Below are 23,633 nucleotides of genomic sequence, written 5' to 3'. Positions count from 1 at the left end.
AGCTTATTGTATAATGGAAATGAACTGACAGTGGGCCTGCATTTATCCCTAATGAGGAAGTGTTTCTGTACAGCAGGCTCCTGTACATGTTGTGGAAAGCATTCCTGTAAATGTCATTACGCTGCAGCTGAAAATACCATTAACAGGGGTCATCAATGCGTCTCACTTTCACATACAGTCCATTTAAGAGCATCAGAGCATCAGGCGCAGAGTGAGCCCTCCACTCAGTCCCTCTCAAACATCCGTCTTGTGCGTGCGTACACGTGAACGCAGTTTCCCTGAGGTGCCTCCGCTCATCACTCTCCCTCCCCTCCTCCCATCATCTGGCCAATCAAAGGCAGCAGAGCACGACTGCTGCACTACTTGGTAAAGGTCGGGCAGGACACAGACACTAATAGCTTATAATCATAATTGCCACGTTGCCTCCAGAGAGCAACAAACTACATTAGGCAATGCGGATGGAGACTGTGTTGTTTAGGGTATGTGCGGTTAAAGAGAGCGTTTATGTGTGTGGGGAGGGGTGGGGGGGCAGGGATATAAGGAGGGCTCCCTGAGGGAATGCACAAGGCCATTATGACTGGTAGCTGTCACCTCATTTATAGTGATATACAACTCCACATATAACAAACCAGAGTCCCAAGCAGACAAGAAACATCATTTGGGACCAACAAACTCACATAAACACAGCAGGCCTGTTATTCCAGGCACTGCAGCAGCTTTAACCCCTTTCACCCCAACCATAAAGGAAACTGCTTCGTTTGCAAATGTTTTCTCGCCCCTTGTCCATGGTGCGTCTCATGCATGCATTTCTGTCAGATACTCACATGAGATCCGGCCTGTATCGGTCGATGAGGGCGCACAGGGCCAGTCCGCTCTTCCAAGACATGGTGAGGTCCGTCACGTTAACGTTCCGGTATCCCTCTGTCTGCCTCTGGCACCAGTTCAGCAGCTTACTGGATCGAGCTATGGATTCTGGTGTGGCGGGACGAGAAAATGACAGGCTTGATGTGAAAGCAGCAGGTTGAACAGAATCTGGATTGAACATGGAAAGACATAAACCGTTTCTGGGCAGAACTATGCATCTCTTGCTGGGCAATCTCATGGCCTCAGTCAGGCAAGGCCGAGCGTGGGGCTGTAAAGTTTTGTCGTCCATGGCCTCATCATCCATGTTAGTACCAGTTTTAACCAGCCAATGAGGAAGTATTATATATTTTACTGATGTAAAGGAGGGAAAGGATGCAAATGAGAGGTTAGAAGAGGATGCAGAACTCACAGGAAACCTTTGAAATGTTGAATAAAATAAAACCAGGGGGCTCGAATGAGAGTATCAATGAACGAGTTAGTGGAGCAAACAATAGTTTCAGTGGCTGCCATCAGTCCATCAGTTGCACCATTCCACTACTCATGTCACATTATTCATTCATGAGTACATGGCAGGTCAGCTTAAAAACGGTTAACTATTAGAGATCCCTGAAAAAGCAACACCATGCAATTGGACTTTGTGTTACCTTGCAACTGCTTGTCAAGCAGGCAATTGTCTAGAGTGAAGATAGTTCATTATTACATTTCAGCAACAGTGATTGCAGCAACAAATTCCTACACCGATCAATCGGCACATTGATGAATGTATTTCGAAAACAGTTTACGGTCTCTTGTAAAACATTTAAAAAGATACAAACCATTCCTGGCCAACTTGGGTGTCGATGAGTTGATCACATTCTCAATTTCGATGCGCATTTCCCGGGACTCCCCTGTGTCGCACAGGTGTCTCATCTGCAAGATACACACAATCACTATGTATCGCCAAGTCCAGTGATAATGTGGTACATGATCACAACTTGTGTTTCTTGAATACTGAAGCATAAAATCAGTCAAGCACGCATATTATCAGTTAAAAGATTTCCTCGACTGATATAGGGCTGCTCCGACACCGACAGCAGAATCAGAAATGCCTCCAACGCTGCCGAAAATTGTTATTGGATCATGTGTTCGGTATCAGTAGATATGCAAAGTTCACATATGGAAAAAATGGTACGACTGATAATATAAATCTAACATGTACAACGAAGCAATCATACAGACAAACATGCCACCTGTAATTTGTTAACTCTTTGTTAACTCACCTGGCTGGGCTTGAGGAAGCTAAGGCTAATGTTGGGGTAACGTGTAGTAGGATCCAGACTGTAATGGCTGAAGTTCTTATTGACGTTTTCCGGCGTGGTTTGGGGCAGCAGGCGGTATATACTCTCCCTAAAGCAAAGAGGGAAAACTTCAATATATTCCCATGTCCTAAATAAGTAAAGTCTTACTGGTGGGAGGGAAATACAGAGAGTAATTAATAGCTCGAGAAAACATTCCATTAATTTCTTATGACAGCCCGTTATCCCATTAGTACTAGCAGAGGTGGGACTGATGCCCCAAAGCACCAACAGGCACACTTCCTAGTAAAACACTTAAGAGATAAAAGGGTGTGTTTGAAAAGAGAGTACGTGTGTGTGTGTGTGTGTGTGTGTGTGTGTGTGTGTGTGTGTGTGTGTGTGTGTGTGTGTGTGTGTGTGTGTGTGTGTGCGCGCGTGCGTCTGTATCGGTGTTTCCACACCCTCACCTCTCAGCCAGCACTTCAAGAGGAGATTTTCCCTGAGCCCAACTCTTCACCATCCAGGCCGAGTCCATGGCTGCCAGGAAACCTCGGGCGATGCCAGTGCCCATGGGCCAGAAGGGCTAGAGACAAAGAGCCAACACCACATTCAGCAACCAAATATGGCCACAGAAGAACCCAGGTCACAAAAAAAAGTGGTTAAAGTGTGACGCAAAGAACTACTTCACAAGTGTAGACCAGTAAAACGTGGTGAGCTTTTAACAAAAACCTCTCTGCCCTCTGTCTCTCACCTCCAACAGGCTGTCGCCCACGAGCGCCACCAGGAGCTTGTGACCGTGCCGCTGGCGCACCATGGCGGCGTTCTCCGAGGCGTACATGCAGGTGAAGTCGAACATGGCTACGTCGGGCTGGCCGTAGTGGTTGATGGCAAAGTCCAGTGTGGGCAGCTGGTGGTTGGTGGAGAAGTCCGCAGCCTCGCGGGCATAAGAGAGCAGGGCAGCCTGGTCCACATTTGCCCTGGACAGCAGCAGCTCCGTGTCTGCGTAGTCCTACAAGAGACGTGAGAGAGAGAGGAGATCAGAAGGGGTGTTAAGATGAAGGATAATAAATGCGGAGATGTTGGCAGAAATGTGATAAAACAGTTACAGCTCGATCAGTCTGCAGCTTCAAATAAATGAAGCCATAATGCAACACTTACTTAGCATGGCATACATGTGTTGGCTGCTATCAGAGGGAGTTAAAATGTGGATGAGAGATGACAAGCAGTCCTGACACACATACCGAAACAAGAGAAGAGGCAGAGCCGAGTGTGCTGTTGTGTAACTGCACTCGTGTCTGCTTCCCAAAGGAAGATAAGCCAGGCTGTGTCCAAATCATAATCAACTTCTCAAAGTGTGGTCGTATTCAGTGCATCTGATGCTTAGATCTATACAGTTCAGAACATTATCTGCTTACAGGGTGTCAGGGAGAGGTACTGTTGCTATGGTTACCTGAAGCTGAATATATATCTTATGTCCTGATTTGGAGCAAAGAAAATGCTGATTTACATGGCCAGAGCACATCAGAAATAACGTATTTTCATAGCTCAGATGCACATCAGACAATAAAAAGACAGGATCCTGTAAGACTGGATTGAGATGTTTTAGCCCAGAATAATAGAATAAAATGTCACATTGCACATGAAAGACCCCTTTTTGCAATAAAATCTATCAGCAGGAATAGGATGATGAAAGATTTTAATCACTGACCACGAAAAAAAAAAAACAAAATAAGCGGATCCGGGTAAATTTTCATTATGAACAAGATACAATAAGATAATCTTGAATATCCTCACACGCATGATTTGAACAAGTTTTCAAGCTTGCCGACGTTCAGTCCTACATTAATTTCCTGAATTATTATGAAGCCTGTCACCATGGCTGAAAGCATCACACATCGTATCCCCTGACAAAAAAAAAAGTTCAATCCAGTGTGTGTAAATAGACCTTTTTCACAGCAACCATACTGTGTATTGGTGAAACAGGGGGTACAACACAGGTTTCAATAATGACAGTAAATGAATGTCTCCTTCTATTTAGTGTGGCGGGGGACTTTCTAGTGAGCCGACAAACTCAACAGCAGCACCTTAGAAAAAAAGGTGTGTCCAATCGGTGAAGCAACAGAAATATTTGTTTTCTCACAAAATCTAAGGTTGATGTGATTCCAGGATGTTTAGTGCGATTCTAGTTTTTATTTTTAAACTTTTAAGAATATTTTGAATTTCATATTGCACTGTGCACATCTACCAGACCCTATTCTGAGGTGCTCTGGCTTGTACCGTGATCTCATCTCAACGGAGTGTACGTGCCATGCAAACTTTGACAGTTTGGCCACTTTGGTCAAAGTGACAAAGTTACACGGACTCTACCTTTATCTGAAAAGTTGTTTGGACTATGTTAAGTCTTCTCATTGCATCAGTACAATCAAAGAAAAACTACGTATTAAATCAAAGACTTAATAGGGTACTGTAGATCAAGAATCCCTCAAATGAGCCGGTGAAATAAGGAACAATTTGAAGTTACAGCCCCTTTAAGACTCCACTGCACTTTAATAAGGCCCAAGCCCTTTCAGTAGAATGAGCTGTGCCGTTCACAAGTCTCTCCAACATGTTGCATCAAATCACTGCGTGCTTTCAAAGTGACATGTTTTCATAGAGGGCGGCGAGAGGCGCATTCTTCCATCTTCAAGCTCGCTGGTTGTCCAGTGCCCGGCTGCTGCTGCTGCTGCTGCTGCTGTTAGTGGTGGGCGAGGGGAAGGGCAGGGTAGTGGAAGATATGAACGGGGGTTGTTTCCAGAATTGCGGCGCTGCCTTGAACTGTGTGCACTTGCCTCCCCTCCTGCCATCCTTTTCCACCCTTCCTCTACCTCTTTCCAAGGGGCAGGACTGAGTCAATTCCATTGCTATAAAAGGATCTGTGGAGGACTTGTGTTTTAAACGGGAACTTCCCGACTTTTCATTAACATGTGCCCATGCGCTCCAAATCCCCTCCGGCCTCAGACGTCAGTGTTTACCAAAGTCTCATTAATGTCATCAGCTCACCATGAAAACACACACAGGCTTGCACACACACGCAAAGGGGCTACTTATATCCACGGAAATATGTAGAATGATTGTGCTTATGTCAGACAGCTAAAATTATCTGAAGAAGAGTGATGACCGGGACTGGGTTTGCAAAAACGCTAATTTGAGAGCAATTTAGAATCCGAAAGGCCACCACACAATCATAACACACCTTCAGTACATGAAGACAGACGTATAAAAAAGGTCTTTCCTGTTTCCTGTGGAAAGTAGCCGGGGAAAGGAAACTACCGTGTATGGCGAGGACACAAACACTCAGTAAGTGTGCTTGAGTTGGCAGTTTGTTCTTTTGTTGGCTTGGTCAGACCATTAGTCTGATACTGGGCAAAAACAGAAAGAGCATAAAAGACTGGAGGGATGAAAGAGACGAGAACAGAAGGGACAGACTTCTGGTTTTGTCGGTCTGTGTGTGCATACAGTATAGCCTTCATGTCTGCTACACAGAGACGGTATAAGATTCAACAATTGTCTCTCGAACACTCAAACACACACACACACACACACACACACACACACACACACACACACACACACACACACACACACACACAGAGCCGAGCACTCGGCTTTGATCACTCACATGCAGAATGACTCCTTTCTCCAGCAGGCTCTGTTTTTTGGCAGTCATCACAAAGTAGTGCGTGTCATCCTTGTAGTAGACGATGTTTTCCAGGTCGATACCTACAAGGTCGGAGGGGAACACGTACTGTTACGCACCAAACACAATTGGTTTCCTTACTGCTATAGATCATGGCGTCATGGTGTCATTAGAGGAGAGATTACGCGTCTCAGAGCACATAAAGCGCACAAAGGCCCTCGGGGACATCGTCATGTCAGCAATAAACTGTGACAGGCTTGGCATCAGATCTTATGTTAAGCATTTTAATTGGATGGGCTGACACATTTGGAACTGTCATCTAAGGACTGATTATGTGTCCTGATGACCTTTTTTTTGTTTGTTTATCTCTGTGTAAAGATTCTGACAGTTGGTTCCAGCTTCTAACAAGGTTTGTGATCCAGTAAAAAAAACCTTTAAAATGGCCAATTTCTACCATATGCACCCAGCACATTGTGTTGCTCAAATGTTACGTTAGCTAACTATAACGTTTGCTAGCTAGCTTAAGCAATGTTCGCTGGTGCAACAGACTGGCAACCACTTGACAGGGAAAGTTATACGAACAACAGGGGCGAATAGAGCTGCTGCAGACCTGTTGCTTCTCTGAGGTCCTGAAAGAACTTCTGGTTAAAGATGAAGGCCACCCCGCTGATCTCCTCAACCTTCGCCTCCGCCGTCGTGTTCCTGTTGATGAAGTTTGCAGTGATGGCGATGGCGAGCTTGCCTCGGAACTCCTTGCGCCGAAACCCTGGGGGGGGGGGAATCACCAGAGGAATGTGGAGGTCAGGAAACTTGTGCGGACAGACTTGAACCTGTGACACCACGACTTAAATAAGAGCGAACCCCTCAGAACACAAAGCAAGGTTCATGTGCTTATGCCTGATTTCACAACACACTGTATATAGCCCTGCAAATGCATGATGTTGACTGTAAATGCAACCAGATGTTCTGCATCATGACAACATAAACAGCTTTCTAGTTTGTCAAGCTGTGTGAGTGCAGCTCATGGTTATCCCAGGGGGAGCCGGCTGCTTCCCTTCATTGACGCAGCAGTCAGTAGTACAGAGAGGGGTCATGGTACTCTACTCCACAGGGGCTGCCTTTGCCAGTGTGGCTGTGTGTGAGGCCCCCGCACTCCTAGAGGAAACAGACTGCCAATTCAACAATACCTATTCTGCTCTGCCATCACATATACCATTTGAACACAGCAGGAACAGCCACACACACACACACACACACACACACACACACACACACACACACACACACACACACACACACACACACACACACACACACACACAGACAATCCAATGTGTACAAGTGCTCATTCATACATGAGAAGCGGGGTGAGGTCAGGCATCCGACCCCAGCTGTACACAAGTGAGATCATAATCATTGTGACTAACCTCCAAGTCCACTCAGCCACAAAACAAACAGTGCTTGTTTAGCCAAGGAAAAAAAAACTGCATTACTAATGCATCTTTCCCGGTCAGTGCATGTGGACTTGCCTGGTAACGTGTTCCTCCTTCCGTCTGCTCCGATGATGACATCAAACTCCAGCTCGTTAACAGGGTGCGTCCTGGGGTGGATCTCGGCCCTCCAACCTATCCCTAAGAAAACACAGCACGTGTAATCAGACAGAAATGCATCGTCTGAGCCAGATTAAAGCCTCTGACGGAAACGCGCGCTCGCTTACTTTCCGTTTCTTGATCTTCCGGGGGCTCGATAAGACCCTTGAACTCTACGTTGACATGGATCTCAATGCCCAGCAGGAGAGCCATTTTGAGCAGCATGAGCTGAAGCTGACGGATACCTGCAATGAAACAACAGAGGAGGGAAGATCATGTGAATGGCAATCAGAACTACAAAGGTACGTCTTCCAAAGGCATACAGCACATCAAATCACTTCCTGTACTCACTGATATGATCGATAGCACCAGCACAGAACTTCCCGTAGAACTTCTTGGCCCCGAGGCCCCTGAGGTCCTGAATGGTGAAGGGCCAGAGGTGCAGCACATTGTTCCTGGAGAAGGCGTCTCTTTTCTCCAGCAGCACCACTTTGGCCCCCAGGAAAGCCAGCTCGATGGCTGTGCGTAGGCCGCATGGTCCCGCACCGATGATCAGACACTGAATACAGACAGATGCAGGAGAACCAAGTCAGGAGAACAGAGTCCATCTTTCACCTTATAAGACTGCAACTTTACAAATCAAACTAGGACGATCCTTTTAGTGCAACACATGGGATGCAACACATGTAGAGATTTCAGATCAACAAAATCATACAAAGTTGATGAGCTAAGATAATCAAAGATAAGATACACAGTTAGTTATTTTTTTGTCCACTTAGCTTACAGACCAAGCTCGGTTTCTCAAGATAATAATCACAAGAAAGCAACTTCATAGGATTCATAAGAGTGGACTGTGACATACACACACTGCTCTGTGGATCGGGTTTGTGGCTTTCAACTTGAACTTCTGCCATTAGTGGCAACAATGCTCTAAGGCAAATGTGATTCTGTCTAGAATGCTACACGCAAAATTATTGTCATTTGCAAACGGGAGCTGGAAAACAAACTTCCAACATTAATGTGTGTTTGTGTTCCTCGAAGTTGCATTTTCAGCGACCATGCTGGCATATCCCTGAACACTGATTACAAAGTAAAGTTTTCTGTAATTTCTGTAGGTAACGCATTAAAAAACAAATATTGCAAGTATGGCAGTTCTTTGGCTTCCGCACATAACATAACATTACATAACAGAGGACATTATATTTTATCTGGTTAGACCCTGCAGTGTCCTTTCATATAAAGCAATCACACACCAGTGTGGTTTGTAAACATGAGCGTCACATTACATGATTCCTCGACACCGAGAATGACATTGTAGCTCCCGCTGAACTGGAGACACCAAACGAGCAGAGCCCTCTTGAATGAATCATACAGGCCGTAATGATCCAGGCTTACCTTTGAGTTGGCACAGGCACGGCCTTTCTTGTACTCCTTCAGGGCGGCTCTCTTGTCTAACTTTGCCCAGAGCGCCTTGGCCTTCCAGTAGTTGAGTTTGGACTTGAGCTTGTGGTAGAAGATCCTGGACTCGGTGGGCTTGACCTCCAGGTGGTCACACAGCTCCTGGAAGGCCTTGAGCGTGCCCTTACAGGTGGATGCCTGGACGAAGTTGTCGAACAGGACATGGGACCGGTTCACCCCATCTCCTCCTCCAGTTGCACTGGCCCCTCCATCCCCCATGGTCCGGACTCACACAGGGCTGTGAGGGCCCTTCACCCCCAAGACAGGGGTCTCTGGGTCCAGCCCCAGCCCTGGAACACGCTCTCTCTGGTTGAGGGGAGGAGTCTAACTCCCGGCGTCAGGCATCTTCATTCTGTCAGAGATAAATCAGAAGATACTTTATCCCTCTGTAGCAGGTATGGCACAGTATTAAACACCATCACAGGTCAAAATTGGACAGAAAATCACACTTACAAGATTACAGCTTTGGAATACTTGCATAATATCAACACTGTACAATCAAGCATAAACAAAATCCTTAATTGGATGCTAGGAACCAAGCAGAAAGGGCTGAGATGCATCCCGATCTTCCCTGATTAGACAACCATACGTATGAAAGCTGGTCGGAAAAAAAAAAAAAACAGTCAAAGTAGCAATTGAGGATAAAAACCAAGTCATTTCAGGTCCTCCAATCATTCTCCTGCAACAACATGACCTCAAACAACCTCTTATCTGTCTAGGAATGAGGGTGCCGGACACAGGAAAGGCACTGAACCCACACAAAAGCCAGACAGGAAACAGGCAGGGCACGGAGTGTGTGGCTGTGTCTGTGCGGCACTAATCACCCCCAGAATGACTCCAGACACAGGAAATAGCCACATCATCCCAAAACAAAATAAACACAATCGTGTTCATTCAAGAAAATGTAAAGGTGTAATGAAGCCAGACAAGAACTGACCATTCCATCCACATGAGTGCATGCCCCCTGGTTTGCTCCTTGCTTTCTTGTGTAAATACCGTGCCAGAGTTGACTTTTGCGGCCCTTTCACCTGCTACGACTTGCAGCCGAGCTACTTTATGTGTTCTGCCTATTCACCCCCAGGGGGATGACATCACTCATGCTGTTGAGCATCAGTGGCTCAGTCAGCTGTCATGACTGGAATGTCTCGAGCATGAGCCGCCTTGTAAAGGTCGCCATTACATAACATCGGCGCAAGTGTAAAAAGTGAAGATAATGGAAGGGAAGAGGTTTAAAGAAATACTGCAAAGTGCTACGACAAGAGTAGTACCGATGAAAGAACAGGAAAAAAAAATTGTTTGATCTAGTCTAGTTGCTGAATAATAAGTTTCAGCCTAGCAGTGGCTGTGGTTTGCATGAGCTCCCGAAGGGCTATGAAGCAGGAACTTGCTCTGCAAATACGAGGAATCACTTTCTGCCACTGAACGTGTAGAGAGATGATCACAGCAATTAGAGCCAGTTAGGAAGAGAAATAATATTAAACGAAGGAATAGTCACAGTATATGATGGGAAGATACTGCCAGGAGACTGTTAGCTCAACAAGGGGAAGATCTGACTGTAGAGAAATCTGTAACAAGACCTGAGCAGCACAGCTGAAACTCACTAACAACATGTTATTACCTCAGTTTTTGTACAGATTAAACACACAAGATATAGTCTAACATGTTAACTAGTGACTTTGAGAGGTGCTGTTAGGCAGATTTTGTTATCTTTGGACATCAAAAGTCTTGCAATTTCCCCAAGCTAAGCTTCATATTTGCTGTGCATCATTAGACTGGTATCATCACCATTACATCCACATTACTGATGATCATCTAAAATCTCGTTTTTAATGTAATACTGATTCTATATCAATGTAGAAATGTTTGGTCAAAAGTATTACATTTATTTCATCCATATGGCCCGCTCCTAGCATTTCATAACATTTCAAAATACTGAGAAAAACATGCATTACAATATAGCCTAAAAATATGGTTATATTCTGAAGCTGTATTGCCCAGCACTGTGAGGAACACGCTGTCTACACTGCTACATTCTCTGTAAACACATTAGCTTTATACTCCACTGTCCAGGATGTTGAGCTAGTTCATGAAAACCAATGCAGTCCCACTCCCAGTGGCAACACTCGATGAAAGGGGGGGGGGCAGGTACAGAGGTGAGCCAGCCTCCTTTCCACACCCTGCCAACTCCTCACTGCAGTGAAAACAGCCTGGCCGAGTTTGGCTCAGCCTCAGTCAGTCAGATCGGGGCTGAGGGATGCCGTGCCAGCGCGGACGGAAAGCGCCTTCTTCCAACACAAGCATTTAGATAACCCGCTACATCATTTCTTCTGCGAGTGAACACACACGGCTTTCAGTATTGCCTCAGAAAAATACCAAAATAGTGCGAGCTGTATGCTCCATCTGCACCTGCAGCTGTGGTCTGCAGTTATGTATGTGCAAGATAAATCATGTGTGACAGACCACCCCTAAGTATTATTTCAGCAGTTTATATGCAAAATACTGTCCAGCACGGGTCCCTTTCTATCGACTTTCGATCGACTGGGTGTCATAGGAAACGGCCAATGTTCAGTACAAATGACTCGGTCGATTGGTTCTTAATTCGTATGTCAATAATAATGACCGGGGGATGGAGACTAGGCAAGGCAAATACATAAACATCACTCAAAAAGCGGGCAGCCATCTGAGGCCTGTTCCTGTTTATCTCTGCAAGGATGCAGACTGCTGCGGCTGACAGCAGAGCACACCGAGGTGCAGTCAGGCTTGGAAACCCAGACAGCTGCAGGGTTATGTGTTACACAGAAATGGGCCACTGTATTAGTGTCAGATTCTTTGTAGCTGCATTCTTATCAAGTGTGTCCATGCAAAAATAAATAAATAAATATGTGAAAAGAAAGGTTGAGGTGCAAAAAATATAGAATCAGATTTTTAAAAAAATGTAAAAAGTTGCCTATTTAGCTTCTATCCACTGATAATTCATTTTTATGCTTCTGAGTGAAGCACAGGTGGCTGATTTAACAGGCTCTCTCAGACGTGGGAGTTTCTCTGAAAAGCTTTACGATCAGCAGCCAGTCTGTAATCTGCATGACGCTGAGCTGATAAACTGTCATTTCATTAACAACAAAAACACAGTCGGGAGCATCTGAAAGCAAAACTCTTCACTGGATTCCTTCACTCTGCTCTCTGACCCGACTGCAGGTTTCAATGACAGAAGACAAAGAGATCACAATTCATCAGCACCGTGACTGTTTTATGAGGCACAGCAGAGGAGAGGCAGATCATTTCAAAACCCTCCTTCAAACGGAACTGAGTTTAAGAAGAAGACATCAATTAGAGCAGGAATGGTGTCACAAAGGCACTCACTGCATAGTAAAAACAAACCTTTTTTTTGGCAGAGAGCAGACTATAATCACTTAGTCGCAGCACTAAAAGGTGATTCCCTCTGTCGGCTTTATTTTTTCTGTAAAAACCCCCTCGGTTTATGGCGACACAGCAAAAGCCATGGAGCCAGATGAGAGGACGCTACAGCCTTTTTCTATAGCACGCGTGTGAGAAAGCTAGCAGTAAACATCCAACACACTTTGAGGTCGTGAAAGGGACACAGGGAGAGCGACTGCTGACTGACATGCTGCGTCACAGTATGCCGTAGTGTGTGATGTCCAGAGATGGAGCAGCTCAGGCAGGTCTGCTGTGACCGATACACCCTGACCCGGCTCAACGGGGAACATTAAACGCGGCCAATAATCTGAATAATAGTAGCTACCTGCTTGGGAGCCATATGCCCATTAACCAGGAAATGTTGCACCAGACAGAACAAACACACAACGGATTATCACACACACACACCACCAGACCTGGATTACTGGAGTAGTGATGTGATATGAATAGCATCAAGTGGTGGTGGTGGTGGAGGGGAAATGTTTGTGAAACATACTGTCATTTCCTAATTTCTTGATTTAAAAAACAAACAAAACAAAAAAAAGATTCCAACCAGATTTAGGTGGATACTGAAAAAGACGAAAAATATCACAACAGCTCTGGGCTCGGTATTAATCTCCTGACATCTGGATGAGCTGCAGGATTTCGCACATTCACAGAATTCACACATGCATGCAAATCCTTAGACACACACTGTGCAGTTTGCACACAAACACGCGCACGGCCGAACACAAACAGCATGTGCTTGCTTTTTTTATTTCCCCACAGGTCGTATGACATCATCCTCTAATCTAAAAATAGAGCCAGAGATTAGGCCACTAGGCTACACGTTAGACAGCACTGCTTTAAATGCACTGTGTACAGGCTGTCACTACCAGTAGCAATGCATAACAGATTGCGAATGAGAGAAAAAAAAATAGTTTGGTCACAACGGGAAAACAATCTGGGATGCCGGATTATTCCATGTTTTTATTTTGCCTGTATTTAATTTCAGTTTCTCTCAAAGCCGCAGACCATAACAAAACATAAAAGCGCCAGGGAGTGACAGTGACACGGCGTCCAAAGCACGACAGCAGAGCAGAGTCTTGAGAGTTTGGTGCCGTCTTACTGCGCGCATGTAAACAAGTTTGTTCCCAGCCAGAGCATGGGCATCCAGCGGCTTCACGTGGCTGAGCTGACGGCGAGCTTGTGTCTGTGCAGGCGCGTGTCTCCTGAAATAGCGCTGCTCTCCTCCGCCAGTCTCCGGCTCAGGGATGACTGATGCTCGGAGGACACCCCGGAGATGAAAGCAATGTCTCCGCCTGTCTCCTCTTTCTCGTCCGTCGGGAGACTTGGCAGAGAGAGAGAGAGAGAGCGAGAGAGAGAGAGAGGTATCTCACAGCCTGACTCTGGATACCTCTCACAATAATGGATTTACAAGCGGAGCATTTTGACCACACCTGATTTACCAAACAGGCAGTCCTAGCTGAATTTGACTGATCTCCGTAACTCACCTGCCCTTTTTGTCTTTGCTCTCGACAGTTAACGATCACCTTGACATCCCTCTTGCAGCCACCATGACAGTCCCCTGGGGATGGTTATATTGCAGTTTGACTACAGCGCTAATTACAGAGAAATGCAGCAGCAGGTGTGGTCTATTCGGGGGGCTGCCCGCCGGCTCTAAATAGATCTTGCTGACAACAAAAGTAGTCAACTCAGATTTTTCCATAATTTGGAAGGTCATTATGTGCACAGCATTTCTGGCTAGCAATTGGGAAAAGTTCATAGCAATCCCAGGCACACTCACATAAGAATGCTTGGTGGATTTTTAAAAGAATGAGCTCTCAATTTTTGGAAAAAAAAACAAAAAAAAAACATGTATTAGCTTTCTTGCTAAGACTGAGAAGAGTTATGGGAAACCTCTAGCTTAGCTTTGCATAAAATGAATATTAGAGACACGGAGAAACAAACGACAAAATGTAACTTGAGAATTTAGTTAGCTTTAAAGGTTTTAATTACTTTTTAATAGAGCCGAGCTGGGCGTTTCCCCCTGCCTTCAGTCTGTACGCTAGGCTAGGCTAGGCTAGGCTAGGCTACGCTAAGCTGAGCTAACAGCGTCCTGGCTGTACCTTTATAGTGAATGCTACATTAATTACAATGATATCAAACTTTGCATTAAATTCAGACAGTCAATATCCATCAAATTCAAAAGGCAAAAATGCCAAACCTTTACTTAAGCTTCACAAATTCGGGAGCACGCTGCTGTTCTGTGTTGTCAATTTCATATCTTTGGGTTTTCTGCCATCTCAACATATAGGACTGGCTCCTGGACACACAATTTTCTGACACCATGTGGTAGACTAAATGACTACTTGATTAATCAAAGTCTAAACAGATTATGCTAAAATGAAAATAATAATTATCCTAACCTTATCTTGTACTCAGAAAGTTATCTTGACCTAAATAATTGGGTAACCCAATTATGAGACAAAGTGTGAACTACATAAGCTAGTCTAACGGGTGATCACTAAACCTGTGTGTGTATAATAACAAAGGTGTGTGCAAGATGAAGGAGAGGAACCCTATTCTAAATAAATAATAATCCGGCTGTCTTCTCATGTACTCAGAAGCATCAGACAGTGATTCCTTCAAACAGACTCCATATTTCAAAAGGACCGAAGCTTTGTCGGGGGTGCTCATCATTACTGCGTCTGCCAGTAAACCTTAGCTGTAAATGAAAGAAGGGAATTCAGAGCCTCGGGTCAAACTTTGTGAGCCGAGTCTGCGAGGTATCATCAAGACCCGAGCCTGTAAACACCAGCGCAGAAAGCATGTTTGTCCAATCCACGAGATCAAAAAAAAACAAAAAAAACTGGTGGAAACATAATTACCTGAGATGACAGTAATAACGGCTTGTCGCTCCAAACATTATCGCTGTGTGTCAACAGAATGATCGCACACATGAAGCTTGAAGTCAACAAGGTGGATGAATCGCCGTGTCCCGCTCTTTGATATGTGATATTATCATCCAGATATATTCATTATTCCCCCCACTTCGCAAACCACGAGGCTCAGTTTTGCTGCTCACAAACACAGGATCAGCCCGCAGGACTGGAGATGGCCGCGGGTCTATTCATCAGCAGACAAAAGCCTCACGAGGACGCACAAACATTTGTTGACTGAGACTCGACTTGCTTCTGGCAGGGGCCGTCTCCGAACCATCTGGCTTTTGAATCACTTCTGCCTCCGACTTGCACTGTGCAGCCGAGCACTTCATGCGAGCTCCCGCCACTGACTCTGGCAACCCGGATCAGCCTCCGAGCCAGTAAACATACGGACTCCATGTCGTCCTCTCTTAAAACGCTTAACAGACTGACACGTTACTATGCGACACAACGGGGAAAAAAAAAACAATCATGTTCTCGGTCGAATGCATCACGTCTGTGACCTCCTGGAAAACAAAAAGTACAGCATGTGCAAGCAGCATCCTCTGCTAACGTGTGTCATCTTCTCTGTCCTTCCTGTCAGCCCACTGCAGGCTTCCAGTAACGCATTTAATTACCCTTCAGATGGATCCTCTCTCTTTATACAGTTGAGGCAATTCAATCAATGCAAGTACTTGATGCCTTTTTTTCACATTCTTACCATCTAATAAGACAAGTAGCTTTCTTCGTAACAAGATCCTTCCAGGTCTCTATGAATAAAGAGCTAATCAGGATAATATGTGCTCTAAACGAAGAATAGAAACAGCTAAGAAGTCATGACCGCCTCCACTTGACCTCTTCAAATTATGTAATCTAAAAGGCTGAAGTGATTGCAGGTCAGAGGTCATACTACAAGATTAATACCCACTGTGCTCTGCCAAGAAAACCCTTAATTCTGCCCGAAAAAACGAGGGCATAAAAGAGGTCAGCGATTCAACTGAAGGATCGGATTACGATTCCTTTAAAGAAAAAAATGCTGAGAACGATCTTTTAATATGCTCCTTCCTGTGAGCGAGCGTCCAAAAGTAACGCCTGCCGTGTGCCAAACGCAGTTGGATGTTTTCCATTTGGTGAATAAATCTCTGAACGCAATCCGTCACCCTGGCCGGTAAATGTTTGTACCAAAACAGTCATGTAATTAAAATAGATGCTGAGAGACTTCATCACATTCTGGTGTCAGTGTCTGTCCTCCGTTCGCCACACGACACAATGGGCAGGGACTTCACGGTGCAATTCCAGATGGACTTGTGTCGGTTTGCCGGTCAGCAGTATTACAAAACTACTGACCGGATTCCCACAAATTCGGATGGAGTATGTGTCTCAGCCCGGATTAGGCCCCATTAAGTTCGGTGCGGAACCACGTTAAGGGATGGATTCAGGATTTCTTCCTCACCATCTTGGTCAGTTCTCAGGGAATACTGCATTACTTTCTTTTGTTGAAATATACAGAGCTGCCATGACTTTCTTGTTCTCTGCCTGCAGCATTTTTACCAATTAGACGTATACAATCATAATTTTGTTTTTTTACTCTCCGAAGGCAGATTTGAAGCAAAGTCTCTGACACCATTTCATTATATTTTTGATGTTAACAGTGATAATGTTTAATGTCAGAGGGTTCATTGCACAATTTACAGCATTACTTCTCTGAGTCTTTTTCATATCTGAGTACAATTGGTGTCATAACTGAAATATCCCTTACCGAACTCGTACCAAATCAGAAATCCAACTGATTTGTGAAATCAGTGGCGGTACACAGCTCTAGGCTCACCTGAGTCTAGGCCCTGTTACATCACTGAATCTACTGGCCCACATTAGACCTGCTCCAACCATGACAGTGGGGGATTTCAAATGGATTGGATTCAAAGCGCAGTGCACAAATTAACTGAAAATCTCCCTCCGACGCGACTCGGGGGAATATTTACTGACGACAAAGGTCTTTCCTATGAAAATAATAGTCCTAAGGGTTTCAAGGGAGTCTGAGCCTGTGCCCAGCTTGCTTATGGGTGTCAAACATGCTTAATTAGAGCTGCCTGCCAGCACTTGCCAAGCCATTTGATTTAGGAAGCCTTCCAAATCCCAACTCGAACGCCACTTCTTCCAGTCCTTTCATAACAAGAGCAGAGCAGGTACCGCAGATATGCAGCCATAAACACACAGAGAACCACAGGAGGGATGGAGGTTTAATGCAAAAACACTGTGAAGCACAGATATCAATAGCACTGCTCATAAAACAAAAAAAAAATAAAAATCTCCCTGGATTTTATTTGGTTATCTCCATTGTTGGTTTGCATATTTCACGAGTATGAGTACTCAGACCCGACCTTCACAACGAACCAGGAAGTGTAATCGGAGATGCAAGGCAAACACGGTCGGCGCTGACTAGTCTCAAAGGATTAGTCACGACTGTTGCGGAATGGAGCGAGCAGGAGGAGAACAAGAGGATGCCTCGGAGTGGCCAGAGGACCTGTCCAACCGAGGAGAAATCAAATGGAAACTCTAAATAATCAAACGCTGGACAGGCATTAGACCTGGAGCACACCGCACGTCAATCAGAGTGGAGAGAGTGTTTTCTCTTCCAGAAAAAAAAAAACAAATGTCTCTGACTGATTCTTTTTGTCCTTCTGTGTGTGTTCAGACATGACGGATGATGGACAGGAGTATAAACAGCCGGGCTGAGACATAAAAAGCCAACCTCCGAGGCCTCATAACTAGATCACACATGTAATGCACAAAGGCTAACCCATGGTATGTTTCTCATCCTGGCAGGCCATGGGAAACTACTGTACAACTCTGAAGCCCTCCTCTCCTCCCCATATTGATTACAAAGCTAATACTTAAACTTTGGAGAGGCTCAGCAGACAGCTTGAGTTCCAGTCTGCGTGGATGGCTGCTGTGTGCAACAGCTGGACAGGCAGGAAATGAGCAAAGACAGAACAAGCATTGAACTCTGATGTTCACGCCACCGACCTTGTGTGATGGATTGACCGAACTGAGACGGAGGAACAGAGATATTCCTTGGGACTGATCTCCATGACGTTTAAATACAAGTTTAAATTTAGGCTGGTTGACTGATTTGAAGTGAAACTCTCGCCAAAATGCATTTTTTTGTGAATGTATGCAAGTCAAACCTTTGTGTAAGAGCATTATTATGACAAAAGAAGCACTTTTAAGATTGACCGTATTTTCGTTTTCGTCTCAAACTCATTTTAAATGGGAGTGCATGGGGTACTTTTACAATGGCATCAAAATCGCTATTTTTAAAACACTAAGAAGGCTCGACACAACATGAAACTTTGCTTGTAGTATCACCAGGGTCTCTACAAATCGCTCAACTGAACCACTTAAACTCTACCCAGACGTGTTGATCCCCGAGTACATCGGGGCTGCCGTGACGGCGGCCAGAGGAAGAAGCTGCTGCTAACGTGACTTGTTCAAAAACCTTCTTTTTAGTAAACTCTGTGTACACAAACAATGTTCTCAGTGCTCGTGTTCATGTGTAGAGACCCTGGTGATACTACGAGCAAAGTTTCATGTTGTGTCGAGCCTTTTTAGTGTTTTAAAAATAGGGATTTTGATGCTAGCGTAAAACTGCTGCATGCACTCCCACTGAAAATGAGTTTGACCCGAAAACGAAAATACTGTGGATATTAAAAGTGCCTCTTTCCTTGTAACTATGCTTTAACACGAAGGTTTGACTCATATACATTCACAAAAAAATGCCTAGGTTGCATTTTGGCGAGTTTCATTTTAAAGTTAGAAAACATTTAGAAAACAGTCAAAAGTCAATCTTAAAGTCGAACAATGATGCACTCATCAATATCGCCTGATGAAACCGAACAGGCCGATGGCTGCTGTGCGAAGCCTTGATGGGACGTGCAACAGCGACACACAGCCTGGCCAGGCCGTAATCCCGTCATATCTACACTTGCTTTCTCTAATCCGCCTGCGTGGGCGCGGCTGTGAGCAGTTCAGATGGTAAACAAGTCGCGTGTGTGTGGATTGTAAAAATGAGGGAACCAGCAGGGTGACGTGCCACCGGTCCTCCCTGCAGCAACACTGAGTGGCCAACGCCCCTACCTACACCTGCAGATGCCTTGACCTTTCCCCAACAAACATCCTCAGACTGCAGACCTGTGACGTCAGAATCAAGTACAGCCTGTCAGAGTCCAGTACAACCTATCAGAGTCCAGTGGACTCTGTCAGATTCCAGTGCAGCAGTTGAGGGTACACTCTTACTGAACCAACTACTTGAGTGAAGACAATGATACCTAATAGGTTGACTGTAAACTGAGGACTGTGGTTAGCAGGTACACAAATGTCATCTGGGCTAAGATGGCATGAGGTTTAGCCAGTGAGTGCATACAGCTAAAACTCATTATTCAGTGTTGGCTTTCACTCAGATGGTTACAGAGATCTCCCGTCCCCAAAGTTACGTTACTGCTGCATTTGACTGACATACATTTACTCAATTCTCTGTCTAGTTGTGTAATTCTGCCATGATTTTTAGAGTAACGAGCGCAAAAAAGTTCAATTTCTGTTTGTATTTAGCCTGCAATAAGTTCAAGAATCTCTGAAAAAGCAAATTTCCAATTCAAACCATCATGAAAAACCCATAAATGTGTGGTCGCATAAGTCTAGATTGCACTCATATGCACATCAAACAGACTGGCATGAGAACATGCAACAGCAACTTTGTTCCCAGCCTTCGCATTGCTCAATCACTTCATTTCTCTCATGCCACTTCCACTAAACAGTTCGGCACACTCAGCGGACCAGAGGAAGGTTGGCCTTCCTGTGTGTACCGCGCCGAGCTGCACGCCGAACCAGTAGGAAGGTAACTGAACACCCACACAGAGCCACGGAGCACGCTGATAGCTTTACAGGAGCAAAGCATGAAAACAGATTCCTCCCCCATCATTAATGCGAGTCAAATAGTACGAGATGTAGGCGCCAGTCGAATCAAGCGTTTGACAGGTGCAGCACAGATTGCACTCGAACGCTCAATGAAAACTTTGAGTACTTGGCTACAAGTCGGGTTTCAATAATTAAACGGAAACGAGGGGCAGCGAGGGGTGGATTAACCGGAGAGGCAGAGGAGGAGGAGATGCATCATAGAGGCAGAGTCCCCACGAAGCCATTCCAATGTGGGAAGTCACAAGCTTTAATAAATGGCTGCAGGAGAATGGCTGAGTCGTTTGTGGTCAAATAAGGAAGAGAGATACAAAGTCGAGGTTAAATGATAAAATCAGGGCTACGTTTATTTGAAACAAAACACTAAAATGAAGATGCATCTAAACCTTTTTAAGATTTTCCAGGCACGTGCCTACCATGCTCCCTTCTAGCTCTGACCATAACAATATCCAGATTGTTAAATTACATTTGGCAGTGGCACCCAACAGAAGCCTGTATTGAGGCCAACACCAGCACCTGTGCTCACAGATCAAATCTTGCGATCCAGCCATTATTCACAGAGCCACCATTTCCCTCTGACATCACACTCACGGTGGAAAGCGCAAATGCTACAGAAAACCTTATGCCACTGTTTTTTCCAGGTTAGGAGTTGTTTAAACATTGGGAATCACTGCACTGGTTCCTGATTGATCAGCGACTGAAAATATGATGGATAGTGACTTTCTAGAGATCACATCACATCTCAAGGTCAAACAACATGTTTTAAAACCCATTAGAATACGATAGCCTTCAACCACTTCCAGGCTAACATTGTAGTTTGCTTACTGGTGCTTTTCACTTCCAAGTTTAAATAATGTGTCCAGATGTTTTGTTTAAATATCTTACGATTCCTTTAGACCTTTCCTATTGTATTATGTAACACTATTCAACAGTGGCGTTAGCTAGGAGGCGTTTGAATACTAAGGTCAGCTGTTGCCTGCCTCAGCAAGGAGGTTATCAGATGTGCTGCTTTACCCTAAAATATGGCCTGATTTCTATTTGAAATGCATACTGTCCATTGTCTGACCTGCAACCTGGGAAACAGTAGTACGACATTTGGTCTTCACACCCTGAGCTTGATGTCAGAGGAAAATGGCTGCCGTACGTTTATGGTCTATAACCAGGATGCTCTTGTAATGTTTTATTGTTTTAAAATTGAGTTATCTAACAGTAAAGCCAACACAATGTTTAAATGTGTTTTTGAGGTGTCTCCAGTTGTATTTTGGAATTTCAGAAAGAGCCAGGTTAACCGTTGCCCCTGCCTACACTCTTTATGCTGGTCTAAGTCAACCCCATCATGTATACAGCTCTGTATAACACACAGAGATGGGACTGATATCGGTCAGCTCACTCTGAGAAAAGAAATAACCATATTTTCCGAACCCAACTCTGGTTTCACCTTGCGTTCGTGAGAGAGATTCAGACAGCTGCTCGGGCGTCCCTGAAGCAGGTGTAAGCTAAGCATCTTCCTGTGTAGTTAAGCAGGTACAGCCTCATGGGGGCACAAACCTAAGCCCCCCAATTAGCTTTCCATACTGACATTACAGTGATAAGACTAGCACTCTGCCTGATATAACATCAGCTGCTAAGGAAGTGTAGTCCATTCGGTAACCGCCTGAACATGTGCTTCAATGAGATTTACAGGTTGTTACTGTCAGAGGGGTAAAAACGTGGCTAAGGTCGACACTGGCATGCCACAGACAGATCTCCAGCCCAACTCTGATGGAAAAAAGACCAGGACAGTCTGACTAGGGTTTTTTTTTTCTGGGAAAGACCATTTAGTGGGCTTGTTTCTCCATCAGGCCTGCCAGAAAAGAATTCGTCCCTTTTCCAGATAGGCAGATAACAAGACCCCGTGGCTCCTCCGCACACAACCAGAGAGTGAATGTGAAATATGATGTGGTCTCTGGAGGGATGAACGCTTTACTGGAGTGAAAGGGGCCTGACTTGAGAGGAAGGTTAACGGCTGTAGGCTGAGCAGCTGTTAGATGCTTCCTGAAGCCCGAGAGCTGAAAGGGACAAGCTGTTATGTAGGTTTCAGTTGAAGGATTTGTCAGAATAGCAGTAACAGTAAAGTCCACGCTTAGTACAGAGCCATGGATTATTTATCATGTGGATCCCGGAGTGCCGGCATCAGCAGGTGGGATGGTGCTGAATGGTGTTCACTAACTGTCTAGCATAGGTAGCACAGGCGGACCGGACCGTTCGGTGGTTATGTTTAGATATTACTTTAGGACATTTTAAGTCAATGTATGAGGCAAAACATTTACATGAAGTGATTTATTAGAAATAGTTTTAACAACTGTGGGTTTAAGGTTGGACATGGCTAATTTTAGGAATAGGCTTGTTAGGATGAGAGTTCTGGTAGCCCGGTGGTTTAGACACCTCCTATCTAATTGCAGAATCTCCAGTTTGATTCCAGACTGGGAGCACAGATGTCAATCCAATATTCCCTGTCATTTTTCCTTTGTTTTGGTCTCCTCCAGCTGTCAGCTCACTCTTTAGCTGCTAATGTCTCAGCTGTATTCACCAGCTGCTCGCCAACTTTGTCCATCTGCTGTTTGTGGCTGAGAAGGTAGCGTACAGTTGTCAACACTGTCAGCAAAAAAAGAGCCAGCTCAATTTCAAATGCCACAGATCAAAATGAGTCCCAAAAATTGAACTAGTTCGATTCAATTTCTTCCATATTCTTCTACTGAAATTATGCCGGATACAGCATATTAAATATCCCTGGAAAGCTGCATGTTTGGGAGTTACTTCTTTATTTTAAGACCAAATTGTCCAGAAGGATAGCGTCACGCTAATCAGGGCTTCGGTGCAGCCACAACCCTTTGAGCTGCTTTGTAATTTAGCCTTGAACTGCAGTGTCTTTTGGAGACTTCATACATAAATAAATACATAATGATAAACCCAACACTGAACATCTTTGTGATTACTTGTCCATTTTCCATGTGGAAAACAGTAATTGTTGTCGTTAGCCGTCCTCTGGCAATCCCATGAAGCCCTGGGTCGAGCATGTCGATTGATCGATTGATGTGGTTGATGATGGCTGTGATCATGACTTGTCTACCGATCAGAGGCAGAGTGACGTCTGTCTTTTCAAGAAAGGAATGGGATTCATCTATAACACCACTATGAAACATTACCCTCCTCCATTTACAGGCAAGCTCCTTAAAATAGTGCATGAGTGTTGTACACTGTCGTGGAAGTTAGTGATTCTCCTGTTCACACTCATCAGTTGCAGAAGGCTATGTTCAGTTCACCATTCAACCACAAATATGAGCACATTCAATGGATTTCTCTGGAGAACTGCAGAGCTGGGTGATGTGTCTTTGTGGTTTCTCTACTAAAAGGAGGATCATTTACATTATTAAGTCATTAATCAATTGGTAATAAAATATTATCTATTAATGCACCTTTATAC

General features: G+C 44.7%; 1 protein-coding gene across 31 annotated transcripts in view; it reads right to left on the bottom strand.

The window, feature by feature from the left end:
- The window catches only part of mical3a (microtubule associated monooxygenase, calponin and LIM domain containing 3a), a 94,444-nt gene that overhangs the window by 40,773 nt on the left and 30,038 nt on the right, over positions 1-23,633 (bottom strand). For 23 of the 31 annotated variants that reach the window (XM_037107998.1, XM_037108001.1, XM_037108002.1 and 20 more), the window contains exons 2-13: positions 8,799-9,213; positions 7,755-7,962; positions 7,532-7,648; positions 7,344-7,445; positions 6,425-6,580; positions 5,797-5,897; positions 2,890-3,147; positions 2,606-2,721; positions 2,124-2,250; positions 1,680-1,773; positions 1,509-1,538; positions 825-972 (exon numbers count right to left, since the gene is read on the bottom strand). In XM_037107998.1, the coding sequence (XP_036963893.1) occupies positions 825-972; positions 1,509-1,538; positions 1,680-1,773; positions 2,124-2,250; positions 2,606-2,721; positions 2,890-3,147; positions 5,797-5,897; positions 6,425-6,580; positions 7,344-7,445; positions 7,532-7,648; positions 7,755-7,962; positions 8,799-9,080 (1,739 nt within the window). In that variant the 5' untranslated portion in view covers positions 9,081-9,213. The remainder of the gene's footprint in view (positions 1-824; positions 973-1,508; positions 1,539-1,679; positions 1,774-2,123; positions 2,251-2,605; positions 2,722-2,889; positions 3,148-5,796; positions 5,898-6,424; positions 6,581-7,343; positions 7,446-7,531; positions 7,649-7,754; positions 7,963-8,798; positions 9,214-23,633) is intronic. The other 8 variants (XM_037108024.1, XM_037108004.1, XM_037108029.1 and 5 more) reach the window with 1 other exon arrangement.

This window comes from Acanthopagrus latus, chromosome 8 (assembly GCF_904848185.1).
Source record: "Acanthopagrus latus isolate v.2019 chromosome 8, fAcaLat1.1, whole genome shotgun sequence".
Taxonomy (NCBI): Eukaryota; Metazoa; Chordata; class Actinopteri; order Spariformes; family Sparidae; genus Acanthopagrus; species Acanthopagrus latus.
The sequence above is the reverse complement of the archived record's forward strand: the minus strand, read 5'-3'. Positions and strand labels throughout refer to the sequence as shown.